Here is a 25492-nt window from a genome sequence, read left to right on the forward strand (position 1 = left end):
CAGTGGTGGCACACGCCTTTAATCCCAGCACTTGGGAGGCAGAGGCAGGCGGATCACTGTGAGTTTGAGGCCAGCCTGGTCTACAAAGTGAGTCCAGGACAGCCAAGGCTACACAGAGAAACCTTGTCTCAACCCCCCCCCCAAAAAGAGCCAGAGAATCTCTGTGAGTTCAAAGCCAGCCTAGGCTACAAAGTGAGTCCAGGACAGCCACACAGAGAAACCCTGTCTCGAAAAGGCCAAAAAGTAAAAAATAAAAATGGACATCCTTAGTGGCCTGCTTAAAGATCCATTACTTACAGCTTCTATGTTCTTAGGGACACGGTGGCAGAAGAGATCAACCCTCCACCCCCAAATTTGTGTGCCTGACCTCCATGTAGCCGTAGCCCCTGCTATCACTGTGAGAAAGCCTCTTCTCCCCTTTGGACTAATGCCCTGAGTCCAGCCCACATCTAAGCTCTCATAGCTTAAGGCACAAAACTCAGAGGACAGTGACAGCCTTGTTTAGATGCAGTCCATGTGGCCTGTAGTGAGCACTGTCCTCAAGAGTGTCCCAGGCTAAAGTCAGCACCTGGACAAGGCAGCTTTAAGGCTCACATGCACAAAGAACGGAACCTGAAAGAGGGAGGTGGGGAGGGAGCTGCGGTTTTTATTTGAGACCTTCCATTCAGTGTTGGTGTCATTCTAGAATAACCCTACAGAGAGATGGGGACTTCCCCTTCCAAACCCAGCCTGTTCTGTACAGGCAAGGCTCTGTCTGAAGTCTCTTTCCTACAGTGAGCCGAGGCTGTCTCCTAACACTCATCTGCTCACCCTTTCTCCCATCTACCCAGTCATCCATCCGCCGGCCACTTATTAAGGTATCCATTTATCTAGCCATTTTTTCATCAGCTCCTGTGTTCATCTATCCATCCATCCGTCTGTCTGTCCATCTATCCATCCATTTGCTTTGTAGACCAGGCTGTCAACAATATCTTTTATCCATTCTTCACTCACTGTGTGTTTTGTTACGGTTTCTATCACTGTGACCAAAGCATTGGTGTTGGGGGGGGGGGGGGGAAGGGAGGTTTATTTGGCTAACATTTTCATATCACTGTTCATCACTGAAGGAAGTCAGGACAGGTACTCAAGCAGGGCAGGAGCTGATGCAGAGGGGTATTGCTTACTGGCTTGCTCAACCTACTTTTTTACAGGCTGCAGAACCACTAGCCCAGGGGTAGTGCCACCCACAATGGTCAGTGACTAATTAAGAAAATATCCTACAGCTCTCTCCATCTCTCCCTCCCTCCTTCCCTCTCTCTCTTTCTCTCTCAGCTTAATTTTTAGTTTATTTTTTATGTGCATTGGTGTTTTACCTGCATGTATATATGTGTGAGTGAGAGGGTGGGTACGCCTTGCAACTGGAGTTACAGACAGTTCTGAGCTGCCAGGTGAGTGCTGGGAATTGAACGGAGGACTTCTAGAAGAGCAGCCAGTGCTCTTAACTGCTGAGCCACCTCCAGCCCTGAGACATTTTTATGATTGAGATTCCCTCCTCTCGGCTGACTTTAGCTGTGTCTAGTTGACATAAAACTATCCAGTGCACGTACCCTCTTCTAGCCACCTGCCCGTCCATTCACCCACCCACCAGTCCAGTCTTAACTGCCGCAGTGCATATGGCCACGTATAGACTCGGGTGGGGCTGGCATCATCGTGGGAAGCCAACTGGTTGAGTGTGTAGTAAAGTCACAGGAAGGGCAAGGAGAGTGAGAGCTCAGACTGGACCAGGGGCAGATGGCAACCAGAGGGACAAAGCAGGACCGTCTGGTTCTTGTGTTTAGAAGGACAGCGACATCCTGGCACACGCTGTCCTGGCTGGCATGAACTATTTTTGTAATTTCTCACTTCCGAGGGCTGCTGCTTGTGGTTGGGTGTGGGGTCGTCCTGAAAGGAGTCGAAGCCTGCCTCCATCTTAAAGGCACTTATTCCAGGGGGGATGGGCCTGCTCATTAGCTGAAGAGACTACTGGTCTTGCAGAAGGCTTGGGTTTGGTTCCCAGCGCTCACACAGCGGCTCACAGCCAGCTGTAACTCCAGCTCCTGGGGATCCAGCACCCCTTTTCTGGCCTCCTTGAGCACTAGACATGCACACAGTACGCCTGTGCACACGCAGGCAAACACTCATACACATTTTTTTAAATGTGTGTCATATTTGCACCCATATCTGTACACCATGTGTGTGAGCTGCCGTGTAGGCACTGGGAACTGAACCCAGGTCTTCTGGAAGAGCAGCCTGTGCTCTTAACACCAACCGAGATCATTTTGGTTTTTCTTTTTCTTTTTTGGGGGCAGGATTGTTCTTTGGTTTTTTGTTTGTTTTTTCAAAACAAGTTTCCTCTGTATAACCCTGGCTGTCCTGGAACTCACTCTGTAGAGCAGGCTGTCACCTGCTTCTGCCTCCCGAGTGCTAGGATTAAAGGTGCGCGTCGTCAACGCCAGGCTTAACATTTTAAAATGATCTTTTCAAAAAGGATTCATAAAATAGAGGTCAAGGCCATTGGTTGAGGGGCTGGTTGGAAGGCCAGAGATTAGAAACATGCACAAAGTTACACAAAGTTGCTTACAGCATCCCCCTGTGAGTGCTCTGGACTGGAGAAGTGCCTCTACCTCCCTCACTCCCAGGATGCCCCTGTCCCTTTCCACATGGGCTCCTTTGTGCAAGGAGCAGAGTCCCTCCACCCTCCGCTGGTGGCCTCTGTGGACAGAAAGAGTAAGGGGCAGACAGCCATTTGTCCACCCTTCGTGTTTCTTCTTTCGTCCCTTTAGCTACCAGAAGAACCAGGAGCTGGAGCTGGAGAGGTGACTCAGCAGTTAAGAGCACTGCCTGCTCTTCCAGAGGTCCTGAGCTCAATTCCCAGCATTCACGTGGTGGCTCATAACCACCTATAGTGTGATCTGATGCCCTCTTCAGCACTGCATACATTAAAAAAAATAAAAAGAACCAAGAGCTGAAGTGACTTGTGCAGGACCCTTGGTGAGCACAGGTCTTGTTGGTTCCAAAGCTGCCTTCTTACTGCCTACAAGAGCTGGGGGTCTCTTGGGCTGGAGAGATGGCTCAGAGAGGTTAAGAGCACTGCCTGCTCTTCCAAAGGTCCTGAGTTCAATTCCCAGCAACTACATGGTGGACCGTCTGTAATGAGATCTGATGCCCTCTTCTGGCCCTGCAGGTGTACATGCAGGCAGAACACTGTATACCTAACAATGAGTAAACCTTAAAATGAGAGCTGGGGTCTCAGGCTCTCAGAGGTCATGAGGAAAGCGCAGCAGAGGGTTGAGCCTTCTGAGCTTGGAGTGGTCTTGGTTGGAAGCAGGACTGAGCAGAAACAGGTTGTGGTCTCTGTGAGCCCTTTTAGAGACAGGGGCCACAGGACTTGAGGCTTTGGGTGTGACCGTGAGCCAGAGGACTGGACTGGGGTGCGGATGTCTCAGAGCCCAGACCCTAAATGTACACTGCCGGCTGCACTCCTTCCCCTCCTGCCCACTGTCAGGGTTTTTAACCCAGGGCCTCTCAGCATGCTAGGCAAGTGCAGTGACATCCAGCTATGCCCCCAGCCCTAAGTTTTCATTTTTAACTGCTGCCGTGGCTGGTTGTGTGTGTGTGAGTGTGTGTGTGCGCGCGCGTGTGCGTGAGTTTATGCGTGTTCGTGTGTGCTCACGCTCGTGTGCACACACATGCATGCATTGCTAAGAACTTGGTCTACTCCTGAGCTAGCCCCACCCTTTCTCCTGAGTCCCCCTGTGAGCTCGTGGATTCTTTCTCATAGGCTGTAATCCAGGTCACTGTTCTCTTTGATGCTCAAAGGGTTCCTTTGCTTTGTTTTAGTGTTGTAACATTTTGACATTTTTTTTTAATTTGATATGACATGTTACTTATTAATGGTGTCAAGGAAGAAACCCATGGCCTTCACCACAGACCCACACCCTAGCCCATCACTGCCTTGCTTTTTATTGTTGTTTTGTTTGAGACAGGGTCTCATGTGACCCAGGATGGCCTCAAACTGAGCAAAGAGTGACTGTGCGCGTCCTGTGTTCCTCTCTGCGCCTCCCAAGTGTGAGGATTACTGGCGTGCGCCGTGGGTTCCGCTCAGGAGCCCCAGCTTTTGCACGCCGGGCTACACTCTGCCAACTTGAGTCCATCCCTCAGCAGTCCCTCTCAAAGAGCTCCCGAAGGCTGGAATTGTATCTCGGCTGTAATGTGTTTGCCTAGCCTGTATGACACCGGGGGTGTGATCCCCAGACCACAAAGGTGGATGGATGGATGGAAGATAGATAGATAGATAGGTGATTAATAGATAGACGTTAGAGCAGTATCATCTTCATTATTCCAGCTACATGTTACAAGAATATAGGAATACAACCTTGTCGGCTCCGTTTCTTAACAACTAAACTTTATTATACAACCCAACTAGCTTACACAAGAGGGAAAAAAGGTTAAAGGGAAAAAAAGAGTGAACCTTCCGGTATCCGTTCCACCGGACGGGTCCTTAGGTGTCTCTGGCCTGCGTGCTGGTCCAGCCTGTTCGCTGATCCACGGCGCTCAGGCCCCGTCTGAACCTGCTGCCGCTCTCTCCTCTCTGCCTGCGGTCTCCTTCTCCCACTGAGGGTCGATTAGAAAAACAATAGTCCAGGCGGAGTCCCCAGGTCTGCTTCCTGAATTCCAGGCCCAGGATGGCTCCACTCAGTCTATCACAAGGGTTTATCCATGGGGTGCCCAAGGGTAAAGCCCACCAAGACTGCCTTTACCTGTGACAAAGCTTACAGTCTTTCCCACACAACCTATTTTTGTCAGTTTGTCTCCTATTTCACCACTAGTGTGAATTTCTTTATCCTGATAATTTATTTTATTTCTTTGAATTGTCCAGGTAAGCCTGTCCTCTTCCAAGGTGAGCATTGCCTTTTCTTCTGAGGTGTAAGCTGAGCTGAGCATGGGAGACATCCCTTGTAGAAAGAGGGAGAGGGGCATGTTGGGACATGGGCCACATAGCTTCATCCAGAGTCAGGGGGCAGGCTAAGGTGGGTGGCTCAGTACTGTTGCCCAGATGGCAGGCAGCACTGGGCAGGAAGTGATGGATCCTGCCGAGTCTGGAGATGGGCTGCTGCAGATCGGGGGCTGACGTGGAGGGAAGAGGCCTGGCAGCAAGCAGCTTGGCTTCAGATCTGGAGAGAGTGCAGCACACAAACAAGATAACCAGGATGGAAGTGCAGAGGAGGGGACCAGGGCTGGCTGACGCTGGGCTTCGGTGGCAGGAAGTGCAGAGGAGGGGACCGGGCTGGCTGACGCTGGGCTTTGGTGGCAGGCAGTAGCCTTAGGCATCCAGAGCATCCGTGGAGCCCAGGTAGCTCCTGCCCTCTGCAGTGGTCCAGCCAGTAGGTATAAGAGTCAGTGGGGGCTGGCAGAGTCAGGACGCCATGTTTTTTTTCTTATCACGTGAAGAGTGGGGTGAGCCTGAGAGATGGATCAGCAGGTAGAAATGTTTGCTTTTGATCTCTGGATTGTACAAGGTGGCAGGAGAGAGTTGTCCTCTGACCTCCACATCTGCCTGCACACACACACACACACACAAGCGCACACACATACTTTTAAGGAAGTGACTGTAACATACCACCATTAAGTATCATACTGGTTCTCTGGCCCTGGTCTCCTCTGGTTTTATTGCAGAGCAGAAGACTTGTTGTGGGAAATTACTTCTCAACACTTGCTAAATGTTTTTTTTGCCAGGGTTGCCATTTTTCAGGTGACGCAGAGTTATCGAGTACACAGTGGGGGCCTGTGTTTGTGTTCCCAGTTGGCCAGTGGAGGCAACAGGATCGGATGTTCAGGGCTACCTTGGCTAAGTATCAAATTCCAGACCTGGCAGAGTTATGCAAGACCTTGTCTCAAAAAAAAAAAAAAAAAAAACCAAGGAAAACAGACTCCCACGCCTGAAGTCAAGGTGTGCCCGCCAGGTGGCGCTGGACAGAGCCCACAGGTCCTGGCCTGGTGGCCTGCCCGCATTCTGCAGTCTCAACACTTCCTGAGCTGGGACTTATTTTGCCTTTCATCCTCTGTGAGAGAGGGCACAGGTCACGCCAAAGGCTTGACCAGCGTTAGCTGAGCGTCCAGGTGAGTGAACAGGTGAAGTGCCAGGGGACCAGCCCAGAGCACAGACTGTTCAGTTTGGCCTCAAAGATGTGGGGTTCACAAGCAGTTTCCTCTGCCTCCCCAGACACCTGTGAAGGTTTGGGGAGGCTGAAGGGTGTGGGGGTCCAGAACTTGGGGTCTGGGATTGTAGAGGTCACAGGAGGATTCTCAATTTCCAACTTGGCTGGGTCCCTTCTGGGGAGGAGGGTGGCTACTGTGCGTGTGAGTGAAAGAGTGAGGGCAAAGCGCTTGGCACGGGAGACACAAGTGGTGTGCCCTACGCTTCTTATTCTGGGGAGTGTCACTGTGAACACCGTGGCCTTAGGCACATTCAAAAGAGACAGGATGAGGTGGCTAGTTCTCAGACCCCTGGGGACGACGGGTCACTGTGGCACTGTTTCTGAGGATGCTGTGTTGTGCTGGCCATATGACCCAGGTGGTGATGGTGGTGGTGGAGGAGGAGGTGGTGATGGTGGTAGTGGCGGTAGTGGTAGTAGTGCCACCACTCAGCACACGACAGATGCTGGGTAGATTGAATTGGTGGTATCACACAGAAGAGACTGAGCTCTGATGAATTCTGCCTTCATCACTTCCTAACAAGTTAGTAACAATTTGTCCTCAGTTTTCTCATCAGTACAAATGGGCCTGATGATAGAAAGTACTCCATTAGGCCTGTGGAGTGTATCTGGATTAATTCAGGTAGCCCTTGTGGGAGCACCAGGCTCGGAGTAACTGCTCCTGGTGCCAGTTGTTACTGTGTCATTATTGTCATCACTATGACTCTGGGGACCTCACTTCAGGGAGCTTGCTGTGGCAGGAGGGGCTGGTCGTAGGTGAGTTATATCAGAGCATTGGGGTCCACCCTGGGTGTGTATGTGTGGGTGACAGTAAAGCCCCTCTGTTTTTCTGTTGCTGCAGAGACTATCCCCCTCCCCACACCTAACTGCCCTGGAGTCAGCTCAGAGAACTTGAGTGAGATCAAAGGCAGGGTCCTCAGCAGAGACCAGCCCCACACCCCTGCCTGCAGAGCCAGGCTGCTCAGCCTGTTCCTGAGGATTTACAGGGGACCACTGAACATGCAAATTCCAGGGGGTCCCTGCTGGCTGCCAGGCTGAGCAGGTCTGCTGAGGTGGGATTTGTAGAATCGGACTGTGCCCTAGGCCTCTGCTTTGGAGCCCAGAGGGCCTGCATCCGACTCCTTGCCTCTCTCCTGGCCTGGAAGGCCTAAGGCTTGTTTTCTGGTTTGTCCCCTCCACATCCGTCGCATTGGGGCTGGCTGGTGGTGTGCACGTGATCTGCAGCTTTAGTCTTTTCTGGTACCCGGGACCTTCCTGCTCAGCCCCAGCCTTCAGTCTACATTCCCACTTTGGGAAAGGAGATATGAATTATGAACCAAGGTCTGAATCATGTATGAGACTTCTCGCCCCATTTGGTGTTGCAGTGCCTACTGGGAAAATTTTTACATCTGCAGAGCCCTTGGTTGAACAAAGCTGAACTTTTCCTAGTCCCTAAGGAACTTCCCTGGCCTCAGGGCCTCCTGCTGTGGAGAAAGGAGGGCAAGAGAGGCAGCCCTTGGTTCTGGTCCCCTGCTCAATCAGGGCTGCGCGAGAGCTTTAACCATACTGGGGAGTCTAAGACCACCAGCTTCTTCACTTAGGAAGTTGATTGGTCACAGAGACCACCTAGAATCTTCTCTCCTGAGGTGAGGAAGGTTTGCAAACTGCCCCAGGAGCTATGAGCAGCGGGGGATGGGCAAGTGGACTATATGTCCTCACTAAGGGCCCTCAACCCACCTCACCCAGATTCTGTCTCTGCTACCAAAATGACTTGCTGTCGTGTGCAAAGCAGAACAGCTGTAAGGTGCAGAGCCCAGGCTGTGAGGAATCCTGGTCCTTTGGAGGTGAGAGGCAGCCCGTGAGCAATGGGGAGAAGCTAGTGGAAGGGCCTCAGAGGCCTGTGTGTCTCAGACTTACAGATCTCTGCATGTATGCTTGCATGTGTGTGTGTGTGTGTGCACGCGCGTGTGCATGCTCGTGCATTTGTGTTAAGTACTTGTTCATGTGCACGTGAGCGCACACATACACATGGGCGCCCTTGTGTGGAAGCACGAGGCCATGTTTACTATCTTCCCTCTGCTGCTCTTCACCTTTACTTATCTATATATTATTTATTTATTTATTTTTAAGATTTATTCATTCATTTATTATGTATACAATGTTGTGCCTGCATGTACACCTGCACACCAGAAGAGGGCACCGGATATCGCTATAGGTGGCTGTGAGCCACCATGTGGTTGCTGGGAATTGAACTCAGGACCTCTGGAAAAGCAGACAGTGCTCTTACCCTCTGAGCCATCTCTCCAACCCTATATATTTTTTAAAGTCGATTAACTAGAGCATTGTTGTCACAGAGAGAAGAGCGCTAAAAGGACTTAGGACATGTTTCGGTTTACAGCTGAGGATTCTGGGCAGACTGAACCTGCCTCAGTTCTCCAGCGCTGTTTCTCCTGTCAGTTAAATGTTCAGTTAGGACTTATGTAAGAAGTGGAAGATAACTGAACATCATTAGAGGGTTTTCACACACAGGCTTTCAGGCAGAATGCTGCCACATCTTAAGTCCCTTGATCTTTTTTTTTTTTTTTAATGTTTTTATTCTTTGTGAATTTCACGTCATGTATTCCGATCATATTTGCCTACCCTCTCATAAGTCCTCCCAGACCCACCCAGCTATGTGCCCTCTTTTTTAAAAAATTTAAAAGTCCAGTTTGCGCTGCCCAAATACTCTTGGGTGGGGCCATCTGGAGTGTCATCCGCTTACCGGGAGTCACGCCCTTAGAGAAAGCTGACTGCCCCTCTCCCAGCAGCTATCCGCTGCTGACAGCTCCTCTGCTGACCCGGGACCTGTCTCTGTCTCCGTGCTGGGATTTTGTCTGGGTTGAGCTTGTGCGGTTCCTGTTGCCGCATCCTGTCACAGCCACTGTGAGTTCATATGTGCAACTGCCCTGCCGTGTGCCGAGAATGCTGTCTCCTGGTAGCCACCCACTGCCCCTGGCTCTTCCAGTCTTTCTACCCGCTCTGAGGCATGGGAGAAGGGGGTGACACAGATGTTCCATTTAGGGCTCAGCACTCTGCATCTTCTCCACCCCTTGACCTGGGTCTGTGTGGTAACTGCCATTGGCTGCAAAAGAAGCTTCTCAGATGAGGGCTGAGATACGCACTGATCTCTGGGTACAGCAATGAGTCAATAGCGGTGGGTTCGATGTTTTGGTAAGCCTGCAGCTCGCTGCCTGCCCTGTCTCCTCCCCAGCCCTGGAGTTACAGGCACAGTCTGCCACACCTGCCCGAGACGAGGCTTTTAGCAGTGGTCATCCTGGGGCTGGAACGGCTCTCGTGCATGCCAAACATGTGCCCTACCGCTGAGCCACGGCTCCAGCCACTTGAAAACCACTTTTCCTGTGATACCGTGACCTTCTCAGAGGCATGCCCTCCAGGAGACTACACCAAGGGACACAGCTTGCTTCATGGCTTTACAGGCATGATGGATGGCTGGGCCAGCTTAGTCTTTGCTCTCCTCGTTGGTCTGAGATGCCGTCTTGGTGTCCCCAGCAGGGCCCGATTGCATCCATCATAGGAGAGATGGTTTCTTGGAAATGGGCCCTGTGCTGGTTTGAATGATAATGGATGCTTGGGCCCCAGTTGGTGGAACTGTCTGAGAAGGATTAGGAGGTGTGTCTTTTGTTGAAGGAGGTGTGTCAGTGAGGTGGGGAAGGCTTTGAGGTTTCAAAAGCCCCCAGCATTCCTGGTTAACTTTCCCTGTCTCATGGTTGTGGATCAAGATGTGAGCTCTTGGCTGTTGCTCCAGTGCTGCGCTTGCCAGTGGCCATGCTCCCTGCCATGATGGCCATGGTCTCACTCCAAAACCATCAGCCCCAAAGAAACTCTTCTCTTCTTATAAGTTGCCTTGGTCGTGGTATCTTATCACAGCAATATGGAAATAATTAAGATAGGTTCCTTTGGTTCATGGGCTGGTGGGCACAGGTCCCCTGCCTGGCCTGGAGGCAGTGAGATTTCACTTAGGGCCCTGTGTGGTTTCAGGTGATAGAAACCTTTTGGATAACAGAACATTTCCCCCAACAGCCTTCCTGGGGCCTGCCTGGTTTCCACAGGACCTCTAATAAGCCCCCGCTCAAGTCAATAGCTTTCAAGTCCAAAATTCTCTTTGGTCTCCATGGTAACAGTGTGCTGTGGCCTTTGTAGCCTGCCCATTTCACAGGGGAAAACCCTGGGCTCAAGTAGGCCGTGGTTTGTTTGTGTCTGGGTGCATGGTGAGGCTGTGTTTCTCCCTCGAATTTAGAACCCCCCGCTGTGGGCACCCAGGACCTGTAGCCTTCCATTTCTCATGTGCAAGGAACAGCACCAGAGCTTCTGGCTGGAGCTGCCATAATTTGCTTTGCCTCAGAAGCTGAAACGTGATTCCCCAGAGGCTGTGAGGCCTCTGTCCCAGCTGCAGCTTCTGAGGAAGAGAGGAAGGCGTGGGGAAGGCATTTCACTTGCTTCTGGGAGATACTCCAGCAGTTCTAAGATGCATCAGTGTCCACAGAGGCCCTGACACTGGCCTGGAGGATCCCAGGGACCACCCACATGTGATGTGGTCTCCAGTGTGCCCCTCCCTTGCAGAAGCATTGTCCAAGTACAGGTGTCCCTCCTCCTGCAGGCTGAGCTCCCCAGCCCATGGCCAGAGGTGAACACAGCCATGCCCTTACCTCCTCCAACCTTCCTAGTACCCTGAAGATCCAAGTAGTGGAGCCGGGCGTGGTGGCGCATGCCTTTAATCCCAGCACTCGGGAGGCAGAGGCAGGCGGATCGCTGTGAGTTCGAGGCCAGCCTGGTCTACAAAGTGAGTCCAGGATGGCCAAGGCTACACAGAGAAACCCTGTCTCGAAAACCCCCCAAAAAAAAAAAAAAAAAAAAAAAAGATCCAAGTAGTGTGCACAGATTGGACTGTCTCCTGGACTCGACTTCAGAATTCAGGGCAAGTCCATAGGTGTCAGCTAGAACTTTGCTCGTCCAAGGATGGCTGGGATTGGCTTCAGCTAGGAGCAGTTAGAAAGATAGCTCAAAAAGGCTGGCGATGTGGCTCAGTGGCGATGTGGCTCAGTGGCAATGTGGCTCAGTGGCGATGGTGGCTCAGTGCCGAAGTGGCTCGGTTGGTAGAGTGCTTGCCTAGCATGCACAAAGCGTTGATCCTCAGCACTGCATGGAGCCAGACAGATATAAGTGGTTCATGGTGACAAGCAGCGCTGATCCCAACACTCCACAGGTAGACACAAGATAGGGAGTTCAAGGCCAACCTGGGCTACCTGAGACCCTGCCTCAAAACAAAAGGGCAAAAATGCAGTCTCAGGCTTGCAGAGTGAGAAGCTCTAGTGTCTGCTCCATCAGCAGCTGGGATGGAGGGGTTTCCTACCCACAGAGAGAACAGGGCAGTGGTGGCTGTACCTTTGAGCTATCATCCTTGTGCCCAGCTGCCCTCACCCTGTGGACCTCGGCACACCTGGGGGCTGGTGTTGGCTGGGTGACCGAGAGAGAGAAAGCTGCTTGTCGGCAATCTGTGGGCCACCATAGTACATTCTCCAAGGCCCACTTCCCCGTCTCTGTCACACTCAGCCAGAGCCACCCCTGTCCTCTTGTTGAAGACACGTTCTCTTTTCTGCCACTGCTGCCCTTGCAGACAGGTCAATGTCATTAGTGAGACAACTGGCAGGGCAGTAGAGCTTTCTGGGCTGCCTGGCCAGAAGGGCCTTGTGTCTGAGAGTCCTGGGGACCTGGATTTGTGGTCAGGCAGGCATGCCATCCTGGCTGACCAAAACCTACCCGATGCCCCCAGGTGCACTGGTCACCATCTCCTTGTCTATCCAAACCCCTGAAATGACCTCTAGAAGTCAACCTGGCCTTCCTGCGTGTGCCACAGCGAGCAAAGCAAACGCTCACTCCTCTCTATCCCCACATGGCCCCTGCTCCTCTTCTGGACCTGCTGCTCCATCATGGTCTGTGTGCCTTCTCCCTCTGCGTCAGTAGCTCCCAGCACCTTCCTATGTACAAGCCTGCCCTGGGGCCTGCTAATCGCTACCCTACACCCCCACACACACACACACAGGGCATAGTACATGCTCCAAGGCCAGCTTTGCCGTGCTCCAAGTCCTCCAGCCACCACTGCTGGGCAAGCTGACTCCTCGAGAGCCTGAGCTACTGCCCACCCCTCCCACGTCCCCCCCCTCCCACGTCCCCTCGGTCCACCCACCCTTTTCTCTGGTGTCCCATGGCATTTCCCATAGCTGCATGTTTGCTGTGTCCGTCCTTTAGGTCCAGCACAGCTACCTTCCCTGGCTGGCCCCATGTGAAGTCCCCGCCCGGCCCTCTGGCCTCTGCTTCCTTTGAGCACCCACTGTCAAGTTACATTGTGGCCGCTTCTGCCTCATCTACCCTTGAAATAGTGGCCATTTCTAAGAGTTAAAGGGCTCTACTGCGGCTAGCACCTCCCAGCTTGAGTTTTAAAGCATCCAGGAAGGGAAGGATTAGTCACCCAGCCTGCAGAGAAACCTGTGCCAGAGCAGCCCGGTGAGCTGAGACAGTGTTGCTTTTCTAGAGCCGGCATAGTTCTAAATGCCCAACGCAAGACAAAGAGGTGGAATCGATGGTTGGGAGGGTGAGTCAGTCTCCTTCGCTCACACAGCTGCTGAGCGGATGAGGGGGGATTCCAGGCCAGCTCTGTCTGCCACAGAGACCAGGAGTGACATATACGGCACAGACCTGTGGGAGTGTGATCAGTCACCTACATGCTTTTATCCTCTTCCCCGGGCTATTTTTATTTTACTCACAATATACAGCAGGACATCTGTCCTTTCCCTGGGAACTTTCTGGGGGAGCTTGCCATTCTCTCCCTTGGGACTGAAGAAATGTTTGTTGAAGGCGGAGACAGAGGACAGATTCACGCCAGTCCACTTCAGGGGCCACTCACATTTCTGTCATTTTCCTTACTATTCAGACAGGAAACAAAGCCCTGTGGACGGTCATGGGATTTTCCACTGTGGCAGCTCAGGCTGATCCGGGGCTACTGGTGACACCTGGACATGCTGGAGTCTTTAAAGTGCTCTAGCCATAGCTCCGCCGAGGTGACCCTGCCCAGGACGAAGTGGCCTGGGCCATGGTGCCAGGTCTCCTTTCTTGATACTTGACCCTAGCTAGAGACTTCCCAATACCCATGGTCCCTCTCTACCATGCAGGAAGCACCTTCGCTCATGGAATTTCCTTCTGTGCCCGTGTTTTTCTGCAGCAGGTCCTTGAAGGGGGAGAGGGGCACACACGCATGTGCAGGTGTCAGCTCTGTGCGTGTGCAGGGAGGCTAGAGCAGGGTGCCAGGTGAGTGTTCATCTCTCACTGTTCCTTATTCCTCTGAGACAAGGTCTCTCACTGCACCTGGAGCTAGGCTGGTCACCAGCGAGCTGCAGTGACCCTCCTGGGGGTACATGTGCAAGCCATGCCCAGCTTTTCCAAGTAAGGATCCAAACTCACGTCCTCATGCGGATGCGGTGGGTGATCTCACCCCCTGGGCCATGTGTGCAGCCCACTTAGAGATGCTCAGCTTTGGGAACCAAAACCCATACATGGTTCAAATGCTGAGAAAAACACGTGTCTGCCTGCCTGCATGCACATGCATGTGTGTGTGTGTGTGCATGTATGTATGATGCCTTAAGAAAGCAAAGGCCAGACATAGGGCAGCTCAGGAGCTGCTCCCTTCATCTCTGAGCCATCCAGGACGGAGCCTGCTTCGGCTCATCTTCCTCCTCCAGCCCAGGACGCATCCTCTCCAGGAGGGAAGAGAACTTTCTCCTCACACCTCCCCCATCAGAACCCCCTTCAGATTTCGAATCCTGTCTCACTGACCAGAGGATTAGCATATATTTGCCTAAACCAAACACTGGCCAGAGATATGAGCCCACCTGACAAGTTTGGCCCAATCAGATCTCCTGGCCCTGACTGAGGCGCCCTGACACACCTGGTCAAACAGGAGATGGGCCCCTGGGCCCCACAAAGGCTGCCCTGCCCAGGAGGAGGGGAAAGCGGCAGGTCAGGATCTGTTTCTGTTCTTGCCATTGTTTGGGGCCTTTGGTTGAGCCGCTCCACAGAGCCCTGTACCTCAAAGGGAGACTGGTTTCCCTTCCCTCCCTTCATTCACTGTTCGCTAACCTCATGCGCGTTCCCAAACAGCCGTAGGGAGGCACCCCAACCATATAGACTCCCAAGGCGGTTGGTTAGTGCTATTCTTCACTCTCGTTTTCTAAAAAGTGGAAACTGAGGCAGAGAGAGAGAAGGAGTGCTCCTAGACTCCAACGGTGGAGCTGCAAAAAGGGGAACCTGTGCCCATTCCTGCCCTCCACCTCTCTTTGAGCACCGTTTGCTCCTTGGTGAGCACACTTTACAGCGTTCGTTATTTATTGCTTAGTTGATCCTCGCCACAGCCCTGCAAGCCAGCACTGTAGATGTATAGAAAACTGGCTCAGAAGCCGGGCGGTGGTGGCGCACGCCTTTAATCCCGGCACTCGGGAGGCAGAGGCAGGCGGATTGCTGTGAGTTCGAGGCCAGCCTGGTCTACAAAAGCAAATCCAGGACAGCCAGGGCTACACAGAGAAAGCCTGGAGAAACAAACAAACAAAGAATACAATGCTCTGAGCATCCATGGTGTGCAGGCTTCAGGTGGCGATGATTAGGAACTGACACCAGGACCAGGAACTGACACCAGGCTCTTCAGCCTGGCCTGGGGTGGAGGGACTGCTGGCGGGACCCTCTTCCGAAACCCTTCCCTCACCCTGTCTGCACCTGGCTTTGCTGGAACTCTTGCCCAGCTCCCCTGCCCGCCCTCGCTGAGAATTAATGGAGAGGTCAGTGGCTGCCTGCACCCTTTGTCTCCCGGACTCTAGAACACAGGCCTCATTGTGTGCCTGGGAAACTGGATAAACAAGCAGCTGAGGCCTTTGGCCCTGAGGCCCCAGAGAAGGGCAGAGCTCTCTGGATGGGTGGCAGAAGGAGAGACTGGCCTTCAAAGAGAGCGGAGCCAGAGCTTCAGAGCTTCATAGTCTGCCTCCTGCCTCCTCTAATGTGGCTAAGGCTACAGAGAGAAACCCTGTCTCAAAAAACAAAAAACAAAAAAACAAAACAAAAAAACCCAACATTTTGTTTCTGGTGTGCATGCATGTGGCTGCATGTGCCCATGTGTGTATGGAGGCCAAAACAGGACATTGCGTGCCTTCCTCTGTCATTGCCTGGACCTGAATCTTCTCGGCTTGGCTAGCAAGAGGGGATCTGTCTGCCTTGGTCTCCCAGTGCTGGGAATCTATGCACATGCAGCCATGCCCTGTTGTTCATGTGGGTGCTGGGAATTCTAAGTCAGGTCCTCATGCCTGCTCAGGAAACCCTTACCCACTAAGCCAGCTCCCCAGTCCTTGTACCTTTGAGCTGTCATGTCATTGGATTCACCCTGGCACCACCATGCTTTGCACCGTCCCATTGCAGTGCACTTAGCTTACCGCCCACATGGAGGATAGTTAAGTTGTTTCAAGACTGGAGCAATTGCCGGGCGTGGTGGCACACACCTTTAATCCCAGCACTTGGGAGGCAGAGGCAGGCGGATCGATGTGAGTTCAAGGCCAGCCTGGTCTACAGAGTGAGTCCAGGACAGCCAAGGCTACACAGAGAAACCCTGTCTTGAAAAAAAAGGACTGGAGCAATTACATATAAAGCTGCTGTCACTGTTGTGCACAGTTGTGTGTCTGTAAATGCAGAAGCCACAGGTGTCAGATCCCCCTGGAGCTGGGGTTACAGGCAGCTATGCTCTGACATGCAGTGCGGGTGCTGGGAACTGAACTGAGGCCCTCTGCAGGAGCAGTGTGTACTCTGTTGTTCGTTTTGTTGTTATTGTTTGTTTGTTTGTTTGTTTCAAGACAGGGTTTCTCTGTGTAACCCCCTGGCTGTCCTGGACACACTTTGTAGACCAGGCTGGCCTTGAACTCACAGCGATCCATCCACCTGCTTCTGCCTCCCGAGTGCTGGGATTAAAGGTATGCACCACCATGCCTGGCCCTGCAGTGTGTACTTTTAAACTGCTGGGCCATCTCTTCAGCTCCCTTGCTAGAAGTTTTCAGTCTTGGCCTAGTGAGGTGCTTGCCACAAAGCCTGATGACCTGAGCTTGATCCTGGAACCCACACAGTGGAACAGTAGAACTGATGCCTTCTCTGGCCTCTGAGGGAACCTGCATCCTTGTGCACATCTCCCCCCCCCCCCCCCCGCCCACCCCCATGCCACAGATACAATTAAATAAACAATAAAATAAAATCTTTGTTTAAAAAAATGTTCATCAGTGCTTCATGGAGGATGGTTATGTCAACTGACTGCCTTAAAATATTTTTGATAGCCTAGCATGGTGGCGCACGCCTTTAATCCCAGAACTCGGGAGGCAGAGGCAGGTGGATCTCTGTGAATTCGAGGCCAGCCTGGTCTACAAAGTGAGTCCAGAACAGCCAACAGCCAGGACTACAAGGGAAACCCTGTCTCTCTCTCTCTCTCTCTCTCTCTCTCTCTCTCTCTCTCTCTCTCTCTCTCTCTCTCTCTCTGTGTGTGTGTGTGTGTGTGTGTGTGTGTGTGTGTGTATTTGATGCTCAAATTTTAATATTCAGTCCCCAAATCAAAATAACACAACAACCCTTTGATGAAAAGTGGTAGCAGCTAGGTCATCTTAGGGTCATAATGTTACTATCTTTTCCACTTCCTATTGTTAGCGGCTTTTCCAGTATGTTGAATAATTTTGTGTTGTGCTCTGGGCATCTTGAAGACTATATTATAAGACTCTGAGTCCCGTTAGAAGTCTCTGAAGAATGTTAGCCTCGTGTATGTTTGTTTTTAATTAGGAAATTGTTCCTGTTAGAGTGAAAGCTGGCACTCCACTTGTTCTCTCTGTAAGCAGCTATTTTAACTTAGCCAGCTCAGTTTCCAAACTGTTGCCTTGCTCTTCAGAGCCTCCCCAAGGATGCGCACCCAGGGCTGATCCACTCACTCCTCAGTCAGCTGCTCAGGTCTGGACTGACCTGTTTGCTCCCTCTGCAGCTCAGGGCAGCGCTCAGGACTTCAGCCACAATCCAGGGGTCTCCATGCACCCCTGAGCTCCGCCTTCTCAGTGACCTGACCACTTTCCTGGGCTCCTTTTCCTACTTTTTCTTTCTCCCCACCCCACCTACCCCCCACTACTCCACAACTGCACGTGCGCGCGCGCGCGCACACACACACACACACACACACACACACACACAGGAAAAAGGAAGAGAAAGAAACAACTAAGGCATTTTCCTTGTTCTGTGTCTCAGATGGGACCTTTCCCCAGTTTTGCACGAGAAAGGATGTCTTTTAGAGCCCCCCAAATTCAAGTTTTTATTTTCCCTCTGCTCATCTTGTAGAACCCTGTCTCCCTAAGTCCTCCATAAGGTCGCTCAACAGTGGCCAATGGGAGAGACAGACTGTGGTGCTTGCTCTAGCTCACCAGGAGCCAGGCGTCTTGTCTGGTTGGTTTTATTTGTGTTTTGAGGGTTTGCTTTGAGACAGGTCTCCCTGTGCTGGACTGGAATTAGTGACCATCCTGCAGGAGGGTATGGCACATACCACCACAACCGTCTTCCACGAGCTTTAATATTGGCATCTTAGTAACAGGTTTGCAGTCTACAGTCTGTCCTGGATACTAGCTGCTCACCTTTATTTTAACAGAATAATATCTTTTGTTTTTTGTTTTTTTTTTTGTTTTTTTGGTTTTTCGAGACAGGGTTTCTCTGTGTAGCCTTAGCTGTCCTGGACTCACTTTGTAGACCAGGCTGGCCTCGAACTCACAGCGATCCGCCTGCCTCTGCCTCCCGAGTGCTGGGATTAAAGGCGTACGCCACCACGCCCGGCTTCAGAATAATATCTTTTAACTAATTTTTCCTCTAATATTTCAATTCTTAAGCAAGGATTCCATGTATTGGTGCCAGTTTTTCTAGTCAAAATTTCTTTTTTTTTTTTTTTAAGATTTTATTTTATTTATTACTTATAAAGTATTCTACCCCCATGTATGCCTGCATACCAGAAAGAGGGCACCAGATCTCATTATAGATGGTTGTGAGCCACCATGTGGTTGCTGGGAATTGAACTCAGGACCTTTGGAAGAGCAGGCAGTGCTCTTAACCTCTGAGCCATCTCTCCAGCCCTAGTCAAAATTTCTTATCTTTGTTCTTTCTCTGATCAGAACAAGCCCGCAAACGTGTAAGTGTTCACGGTTGCTTCACTAGCAGTAGTTACTGGGGTTGCCGGGGCTCAGCTGCCCCCTCATGGATGTAGGACCATAGCCCCAAATGCTGAGCCTTGTGTACTTCCTCATCTGTAAAATGGGAATAGGAATTCTGTTCAGGGGCTGGAGAGATGGCTCAGAGGTTAAGAGCACTGCCTGCTCTTCCAAAGGTCCTGAGTTCAATTCCCAGCAACCACATGGTGACTCACAACCATCTATAATGAGATCTGGTGCCCTCTTCTGGCCTGCTGGCTCACATGTGGGGAGAATACCATTTAAATGATAAAAAAAAAAAAAAATGCTTAAGCCGGGTTTGGTGGCTCACTCCTTTAATCCCAGCACTTGGGAGACAGAAGCAGGTGCATCTTTGTGAGTTCGAGGCCAGCCTGGTCTACAAAGTCAGTCCAGGCAGTTAGGGCTATTACACAAAGAACCCCTATCTTGAAAAGCAAAAAAAAGCCAAAACAAAACAAAAAAGAATTCTGTTCAGGAACCAGGAGTCAGTGAGGCTGAAATCAATCTGTCTGTAGAGTGACTGTCGATCGCACAGTACCTGACATGAAGGCAGTTGCTCTGCACTTAACTTTGATTTCTGGTAGGAAAGGTTAATATAATTTAGCACCTTGTGCTGAAAGCCACAGGCTAAGCTTATCTCCTTGTTCAAAGAGGCAGCTGAGAGAGACCTGGGGAGCAAAGAGCTCCTTGGCCATCTCTGCCTTGCCAGGCTGGCGTGAGGGAGGTGTGGGAGGCAGCTGGACTTGGGAGAGATCTCCCAGGTAAGCTGACCACAGCATGGCTCCCAGCATCGCAGCATCCTTCCGCCAGAGAGCTGTGACCCTGGGGGGATAAATGGAGAAAAAACAGCCTGAAGAGAAGAATAACAGAAATAGAAGGGGAAGCCTGGTAATTGAATGGTTCCCAGTAAGAGAGATCAGTATTTCTCTGCCAGCAAAACCACCAGTTGCCCTGGCAGCAAGCTGCTGGTCCAGCTGTGCGTGCTCCAGCAGTTCCTACCATCCCTGCCAGGCCTGGAGCTTGTTTTCCTCTCCCATAGGAGCCAGAGGAGTCTGAGACATGCTGGCTCTTGGTGTCACCTGCTCTACTCCCCGGTGTGAGAGAGACCCTTCCCCTTCCTGGGACTTGGCTTCCTTGGCAGGTCAGCAGATACAGCCCCAGATGCATTGCTGATCAAAATCAGGCATCCCACTGGCCCCCCGTTTTCTCTGTGTTTTGCTTTGGCTGGTTTTGTTTTGTTTTCTGAGACAGGGTCTCCCTTGTAGCCTAGGCTGACTTCAACTACAGCCCTCCGGCACTTTTATATTCTTTGACCATGTTAGGATAGAGGCCAGGGTTTGCCCGTGCCCACAGGATGACGCCCCCAGCACAGAGCTATCTTCGTACACAGGATGCAGGGGAGTGAGTCAGTACTCCACTCACACAGGCTCCTGAGAGCCTGACTCTGGCCCAGCAGAGGCCACATACCTTGCAGAGGCCAGGGAAGAAGCAGATAGCAGTCACTGGTACCCTAGGGTCAGGAGACCTGGTTCAGAAGCTGCCGCTGCTGGTGACTGTCTAAAGGGCTTAATTTCCTTGAGCCTCAGTGTCATCGACTGTAACATGGAGACGGCCATAGCAGCTACTGTTTAAGGATCCTGGTGGGCCTAGCAAGGATTTTTCACCAATGTACCAATGCTACAGTTTTCACAAAGCTGTCTTTAGTATACACGGCCACTACCCTGGGACTGCCACTCTCCTCAGCTCTGTGGGAGAAGCTGTAAAGAAGGGAATCACAGCTGTTGTGAGGCCCTAACTGCAACCTGGACCATATCTCTGTGAGCTGTGTAAGGGTCCTTACAATCTCACAGCTGTCTGTCGTCAGACACCCCTTTCTCCACCTCTGTGCTAGCTTTCTCTGGAAGCAGAGGATGGCCCAGGGATGTCCCCGGCTCAACTTGTCCCTGAAATAGTTTAGGCCAAGCTCCTGACCTTGGAGAGGGCTGTAGGGATAAGGTCCTGGAGGCTGGGGATGAGAGGTAGGGCCAGGGTATCTCAGGTCCTCTTCATGTTCACAGGCTTCTCCGTAATGACAGGGTGGGAGGCAGGAGGGGAGGAGGAGGGGCATGGCCAGTTGGAGCCATGAGTGAGCTCCCCCTCCCACCCCCCAACCCTGTAGCCTGCAGGTGACACCTGGGCAGTACTATTCTCAGAAGCCACGTCATTGCCTGGCAGTGTCAGCGGCTTCCATGGTAGTGGGGAGGGGGTGAGGCTGACAGCTGCAGTGCCAAGGATGCTCTGGCCAGGCCTGAGCTGGAAAAAAGGCCTCTTCCCTGAAATTCTACCACCCCATGGAGGGTGGGGGGGAAAGGGCTGGGGCCTCCTCAGCTGTGGATAGTGCTCATAGCACCATGGGTCTCTGTGAACCTCTGTTATAGCATCCTCCTTAGAGCTGGAGCTGCCTGGACCCAAGAGATGCTCCATTAGGTACCAGGTTCAGAAGCGTGTTAAGACATTGCATAGCCCATGGGCTTTCCTCCCTCAGACTCAGCAGAGTAGAAAAGCTGGAATAGAGGTACAAAACACACAGCCGCCATGCACAGGAGTGGAGGGTGCTGTGGTGGGAGCTGTGCTCACCAAAGCCCTTGATGCTGAGGCACAGCAGGAATTCAGATCCTGCCACCACTGCCACTCTGCACAGACATCCTGTGGGTGCCCCGGGGGAGACAACGGTCTGTGAGCAGATGATGAGCAGATGAGCCTTCCCACCTGCCTGTGCTTTGGCACATGTGACAAGCAGAGCAGGAGGGAGGGCAGACCTGCCCGTATTGGGCCAACAACCACAGCAGTGGCAGATCCCTTTCCTGCATGTGGGCCTGTGTTCCCAGCATGCACTCATACCACCACCTGCAGCCCAGCTAGAGGTTTTGTAAACCTTTTCCCAAACACCTGTTTCCCATCATGCAGGGCACCAAGGAGAAACCAAAGTACAACTCCACCAGGGTACAACTTGGGGAACCATTGGGTTTACTGGGGCTTACCTACAGAGTATGGGTAACCCCGAAACAGCCGCATTGCCAAAAAGTCCCACCTTGCCATGGATGATGGTTTCTGAAAATGGCGATGACTTGAGGGGAGGTTGCCTACTGAGGTACCTGAGTGTGGATGTGTAGATATGTGTGACTGTGCATGTGTGTGTCCATGTGACCACGTGTAACTAGCCAGCTACCACCATCAACATCAGGCAAGTAGGAGGTGCACAGTGACCAGTTGGTGAATGTGTAAGTATGTGAATGAATGAATGAATGAATGAATGAGTGTTGTAAAGGGCTGCTATTAAAGTACAAGCTAATTTGGGGAAAAAAACTTCAAGAAGCTAAAATACAAAGACCGGGGCCATAGCTCCGTAGTAGCATGCCTGCCTAGCATGCACAAGGCCCCTGGGTTTGGTCCTCCGTCTTGCATAAAAATAGGCACGGGGGTCGGGGGGTGGCACTGGAGAGATGGCTCAATGGTTAAGAGCACTGACTGCTCTTGCAGAGGCCCTGAGTTCAATTCCCAGCACCACATGGTGGCTCATAACCATCTATAATGTGATCGGATACATACTGTATACATAATAAATAAAATAAAAAATAGCCACAGTGGTACATGCTTGTACTCCCAGCATTCTGGAGGTGGAGGCAGAGAGATCTGAAGTTTGAGATTATCCTCGGCTATATAGCAACTCTAAAACCAACCTAGGACACGCATGACCCTGTCCCCCCCCCCCCCCCCACATACAAAATGTTGTTAGATGGCGCATGCCTGTAATCCCAGCACTCGGAAGGCTGAGGCAGGAGGATTCAGAGTTCTAAACCAGCCTGGGCTACATAGCCAGACCCCGCCTACAAAATAGACAAACAGTGGCCCTGGTAGCCATGTGTTGAGTTCTGGTGTGCTGTCTTTGGGGCAGGGTTTGGAGAAGCTGTAGGACCACACCCTACGCTATTGAGGCCTCTTTATTTTATTTATTCTCACTTGAGTCATTTTTGTGTGTGTGTGTGTGTTTGTTTTGTTTTGTCTTTTTTGAGACAGGGTTTCTCTGTGTAACAGAGCCCTGGCTGTCCTGGACTCACTTTGTAGACCAGGCTGGCCTCGAACTCACAGAGATCTGCCTGCCTCTGCCTCCCGAGTGCTGGGATTAAAGGCGTGCGCCACCACGCCCGACTTCACTTGAGTCTTAAACAGGGGTAAATAACATGGTCCCAGGCAAAAGGACAAAGTTGGGAACGCTGGTCCTTTTGACGTAGTGGGCGGAACCCACCCCAGTCCGCTCCACCTTCTGCCCTTGGGGTGCCTGGGGTGCTTCATACACGTCCTCTTTCCTTCCTACAGGTGGAAAAACTTGTGAGGTGTTTGGATCCCAATGACCTGGGGAGAATCAACTTCAAGGATTTTTGCCGCGGAGTATTCGCCATGAAAGGTGAGGTCCTCTGGGGAAAGGTCTTGGCCGTGAGTAGTGCATGGAGCTGTGGCTCTCTCTGGTCCCACCAGCAGGGCAGGCCCTTCTCCTATCTGCTCTGGAAAGCTGCTCTCCTCAGCTTTTCTCCTCTTGCGCTCTCTCTCTCAGCTAGGATAGAGATGCTCTGGAGGAATTTCCCGGGAGTTCCCACTTTAACTTTGGCCATGGGGCAGGGGGATTTGCTCCTTCGGTGGTAGAGAGCTTGCCTATCTAGTGCAAAGCTCTGGGTTCCATTGCCAGCAATGAAAGAAAGAAAAAATAGTCAAATGAATCCAGCTCTGGCCACAGCTGGAGGGAGCTGGCTACTGTGTCTCTCCTCTCAAGGGGTGCCATACTTATTAACTGCCCCTTCTCCCCACAGCCCTTCCTAATTCCTTCCTTTCTCCCCACCCCCATCCTCTTTTTTAATCTTCAAAATTCCAAAGTCTCCAGGCATGGTGGCGCACGCCTTTAATCCCAGCACTTAGGAGGCAGAGGCAGGTAGTTCGAGGCCAGCCTGGTCTACAAAGTGAGTCCAGGACAGCCCGGCCTACACAGAGAAACTCTGTCTTGAAAAACAAAAACAACAACAACAACAAAAATCCAAAATTCCAAAGTCAGTTTTGGGAAAACTCATAGAATACTCAACTTCTCTCTCATGTTCCCCCAAGCCCCTGAGAAAATGGCTTAGGAAGGCAGCCAGGGGAAGTTCTGGGTGCCCCAACCCTGCCTCCTGGTGGCTGGGAGAGCAGGAGCTCCTTCCAGAGGCACCCTGTCACCTGTGAAGGACATCAGGGCCTCCCTTCTGTAATGAGGTCAGAGTGAGCTCATCTCTGCAGCATCCTTGGAGTCCCAGAGGTAGGAAGGAAGCCAGGATTCTGAAGCAGAAGTGAGAGAGGAAAGAGAAGCTCTCTGGTGGAGCTGAGGCAGCCCAGAAACCCCTACGAAGATGTTCTTTGATTCTGTAGGCCAGCCCAGACCTCGCCTACCCTGTGCTGAGCAGGGGGTAAGAGCCTGCACATCCCCCAAGGGTGGCCCTATCTCGGGTTCTGGGACTCGGTAGGAAATGCTGTGGACAACCAGCCCCTGTGCAAAGTGGGAAGGACATCCTGCCTAGGTGCTGTGCTCAGCCTGCTTCTGCGTTTGTTGGGGGGGCTCCTCTCTTTGTCCCCACCTTTCTGACACCTCATGTAGTGTCCTCAACTAGCCCCATGCAGCGGGGCATTTTCTCCCCTGTCACTGTGTTTGGAGACATGGGCCCCCGGCTCCCTCCAGCTCTTCCCTCCAAGGCCCATTAATCAGGAGAGCAGCCATGTGGGCTGAGGATCAGACCACTCACTGTCTGTCTGTCTGTCCACAGGGTGTGAGGAACTGCTGAAGGACGTGCTGTCGGTGGAGAGTGCAGGGACTCTGCCATGTTCTCCAGACATCCCAGACTGTGTGGAGCAGGTAAGGGATGTGGCCTCGACTTGGCTACCCTCTGCGTTCACACTGGGCTCAGCTACACTCTGCATTCACACTGGGCTCAGCTACCCTCTGCGTTCACACCTGGGCTCGGCTACCCTCTGTGTTCACACCTGGGCTCGGCTACCCTCTGCGTTCACACCTGGGCTCGTCTATCCTCTGTGTTCACACCTGGGCTCAGCTACCCTCTGCGTTCACACCTGGGCTCAGCTACCCTCTGCGTTCACACCTGAGCTCGGCTACCCTCTGTGTTCACACCTGGGCTCAGCTTTGTGGCGTCTGGAAGGACTAGATCATCCACTGATGGCCTTCTGGAATCAAAGTCCAAAAACAACTTAAGGAGAGCTGAGTGAGGTGGCACATGTCCCTGGTCCTAGCCCTCAGGTGGCACAGACAGGAAGATGGCCACAAGTTTGAGGCCAGTCTGGGCCACATAGCATGACTCTGTCTCAAAATAAAACAAGAAAAGGAAAAAACAAAGCGCTTTGGAATAGGCCCAGTGAAGCTCTTAGGAAGGCATGGTGGAATACAAACTGGGGCTCCATAGCATCTTCCTCCACCTTCCTGGTGGTGCTGAGGAGAAACCGAGGCCCAGGAAAGAACAGTGGACTTGAGGTCAGATGGGCAGGGCTGCAATGTTTTTCCTTTCCTCTTGATCCACTATGTCTGGTATTTTCTGCCTAAATAATCATTTCTCCCATCTCTGGCATAGATTAAGTGTCCAGCATTCAAATTCAGGCTGACACTTCGCAGTTAATGCAGAGTCGCCTCAGATGTCAGCCTGTCCTGCTTGGCCAGCAGCAGGCTCACAGGCTCTCCCTGCACCCCACATCTGATGATTCACTGAGAACAGCCACATGAAGGAAACACATAAGCTTGGGTGTAAGGGCCTTGGTGTTTGCCACACCATCAGCGGGCACCGGCTCCCCAGTGCGGCGACTTGTTTAACTGCCCGTAAGCTCTCCAGATCCGATTGTTCAGGAGTTTTCATAACCCTGGGGACTTCGAGATAGCTCAGCTCACTTTGTTTT

At 52.0% G+C, this 25492-nt stretch overlaps 1 protein-coding gene across 2 annotated transcripts in view; it reads left to right on the forward strand.

Moving 5' to 3' along the window:
- Rab11fip4 (RAB11 family interacting protein 4) overlaps positions 1 to 25492 on the forward strand; it is a 108070-nt gene that overhangs the window by 6477 nt on the left and 76101 nt on the right. For both annotated transcript variants that reach the window (XM_051158075.1, XM_051158077.1), the window contains exons 2-3: positions 22892 to 22979; positions 24358 to 24446. In XM_051158075.1, the coding sequence (XP_051014032.1) occupies positions 22892 to 22979; positions 24358 to 24446 (177 nt within the window). The remainder of the gene's footprint in view (positions 1 to 22891; positions 22980 to 24357; positions 24447 to 25492) is intronic.

This window comes from Acomys russatus, chromosome 16 (genome assembly GCF_903995435.1).
Source record: "Acomys russatus chromosome 16, mAcoRus1.1, whole genome shotgun sequence".
In the NCBI taxonomy this organism is placed as follows: domain Eukaryota; kingdom Metazoa; phylum Chordata; class Mammalia; order Rodentia; family Muridae; genus Acomys; species Acomys russatus.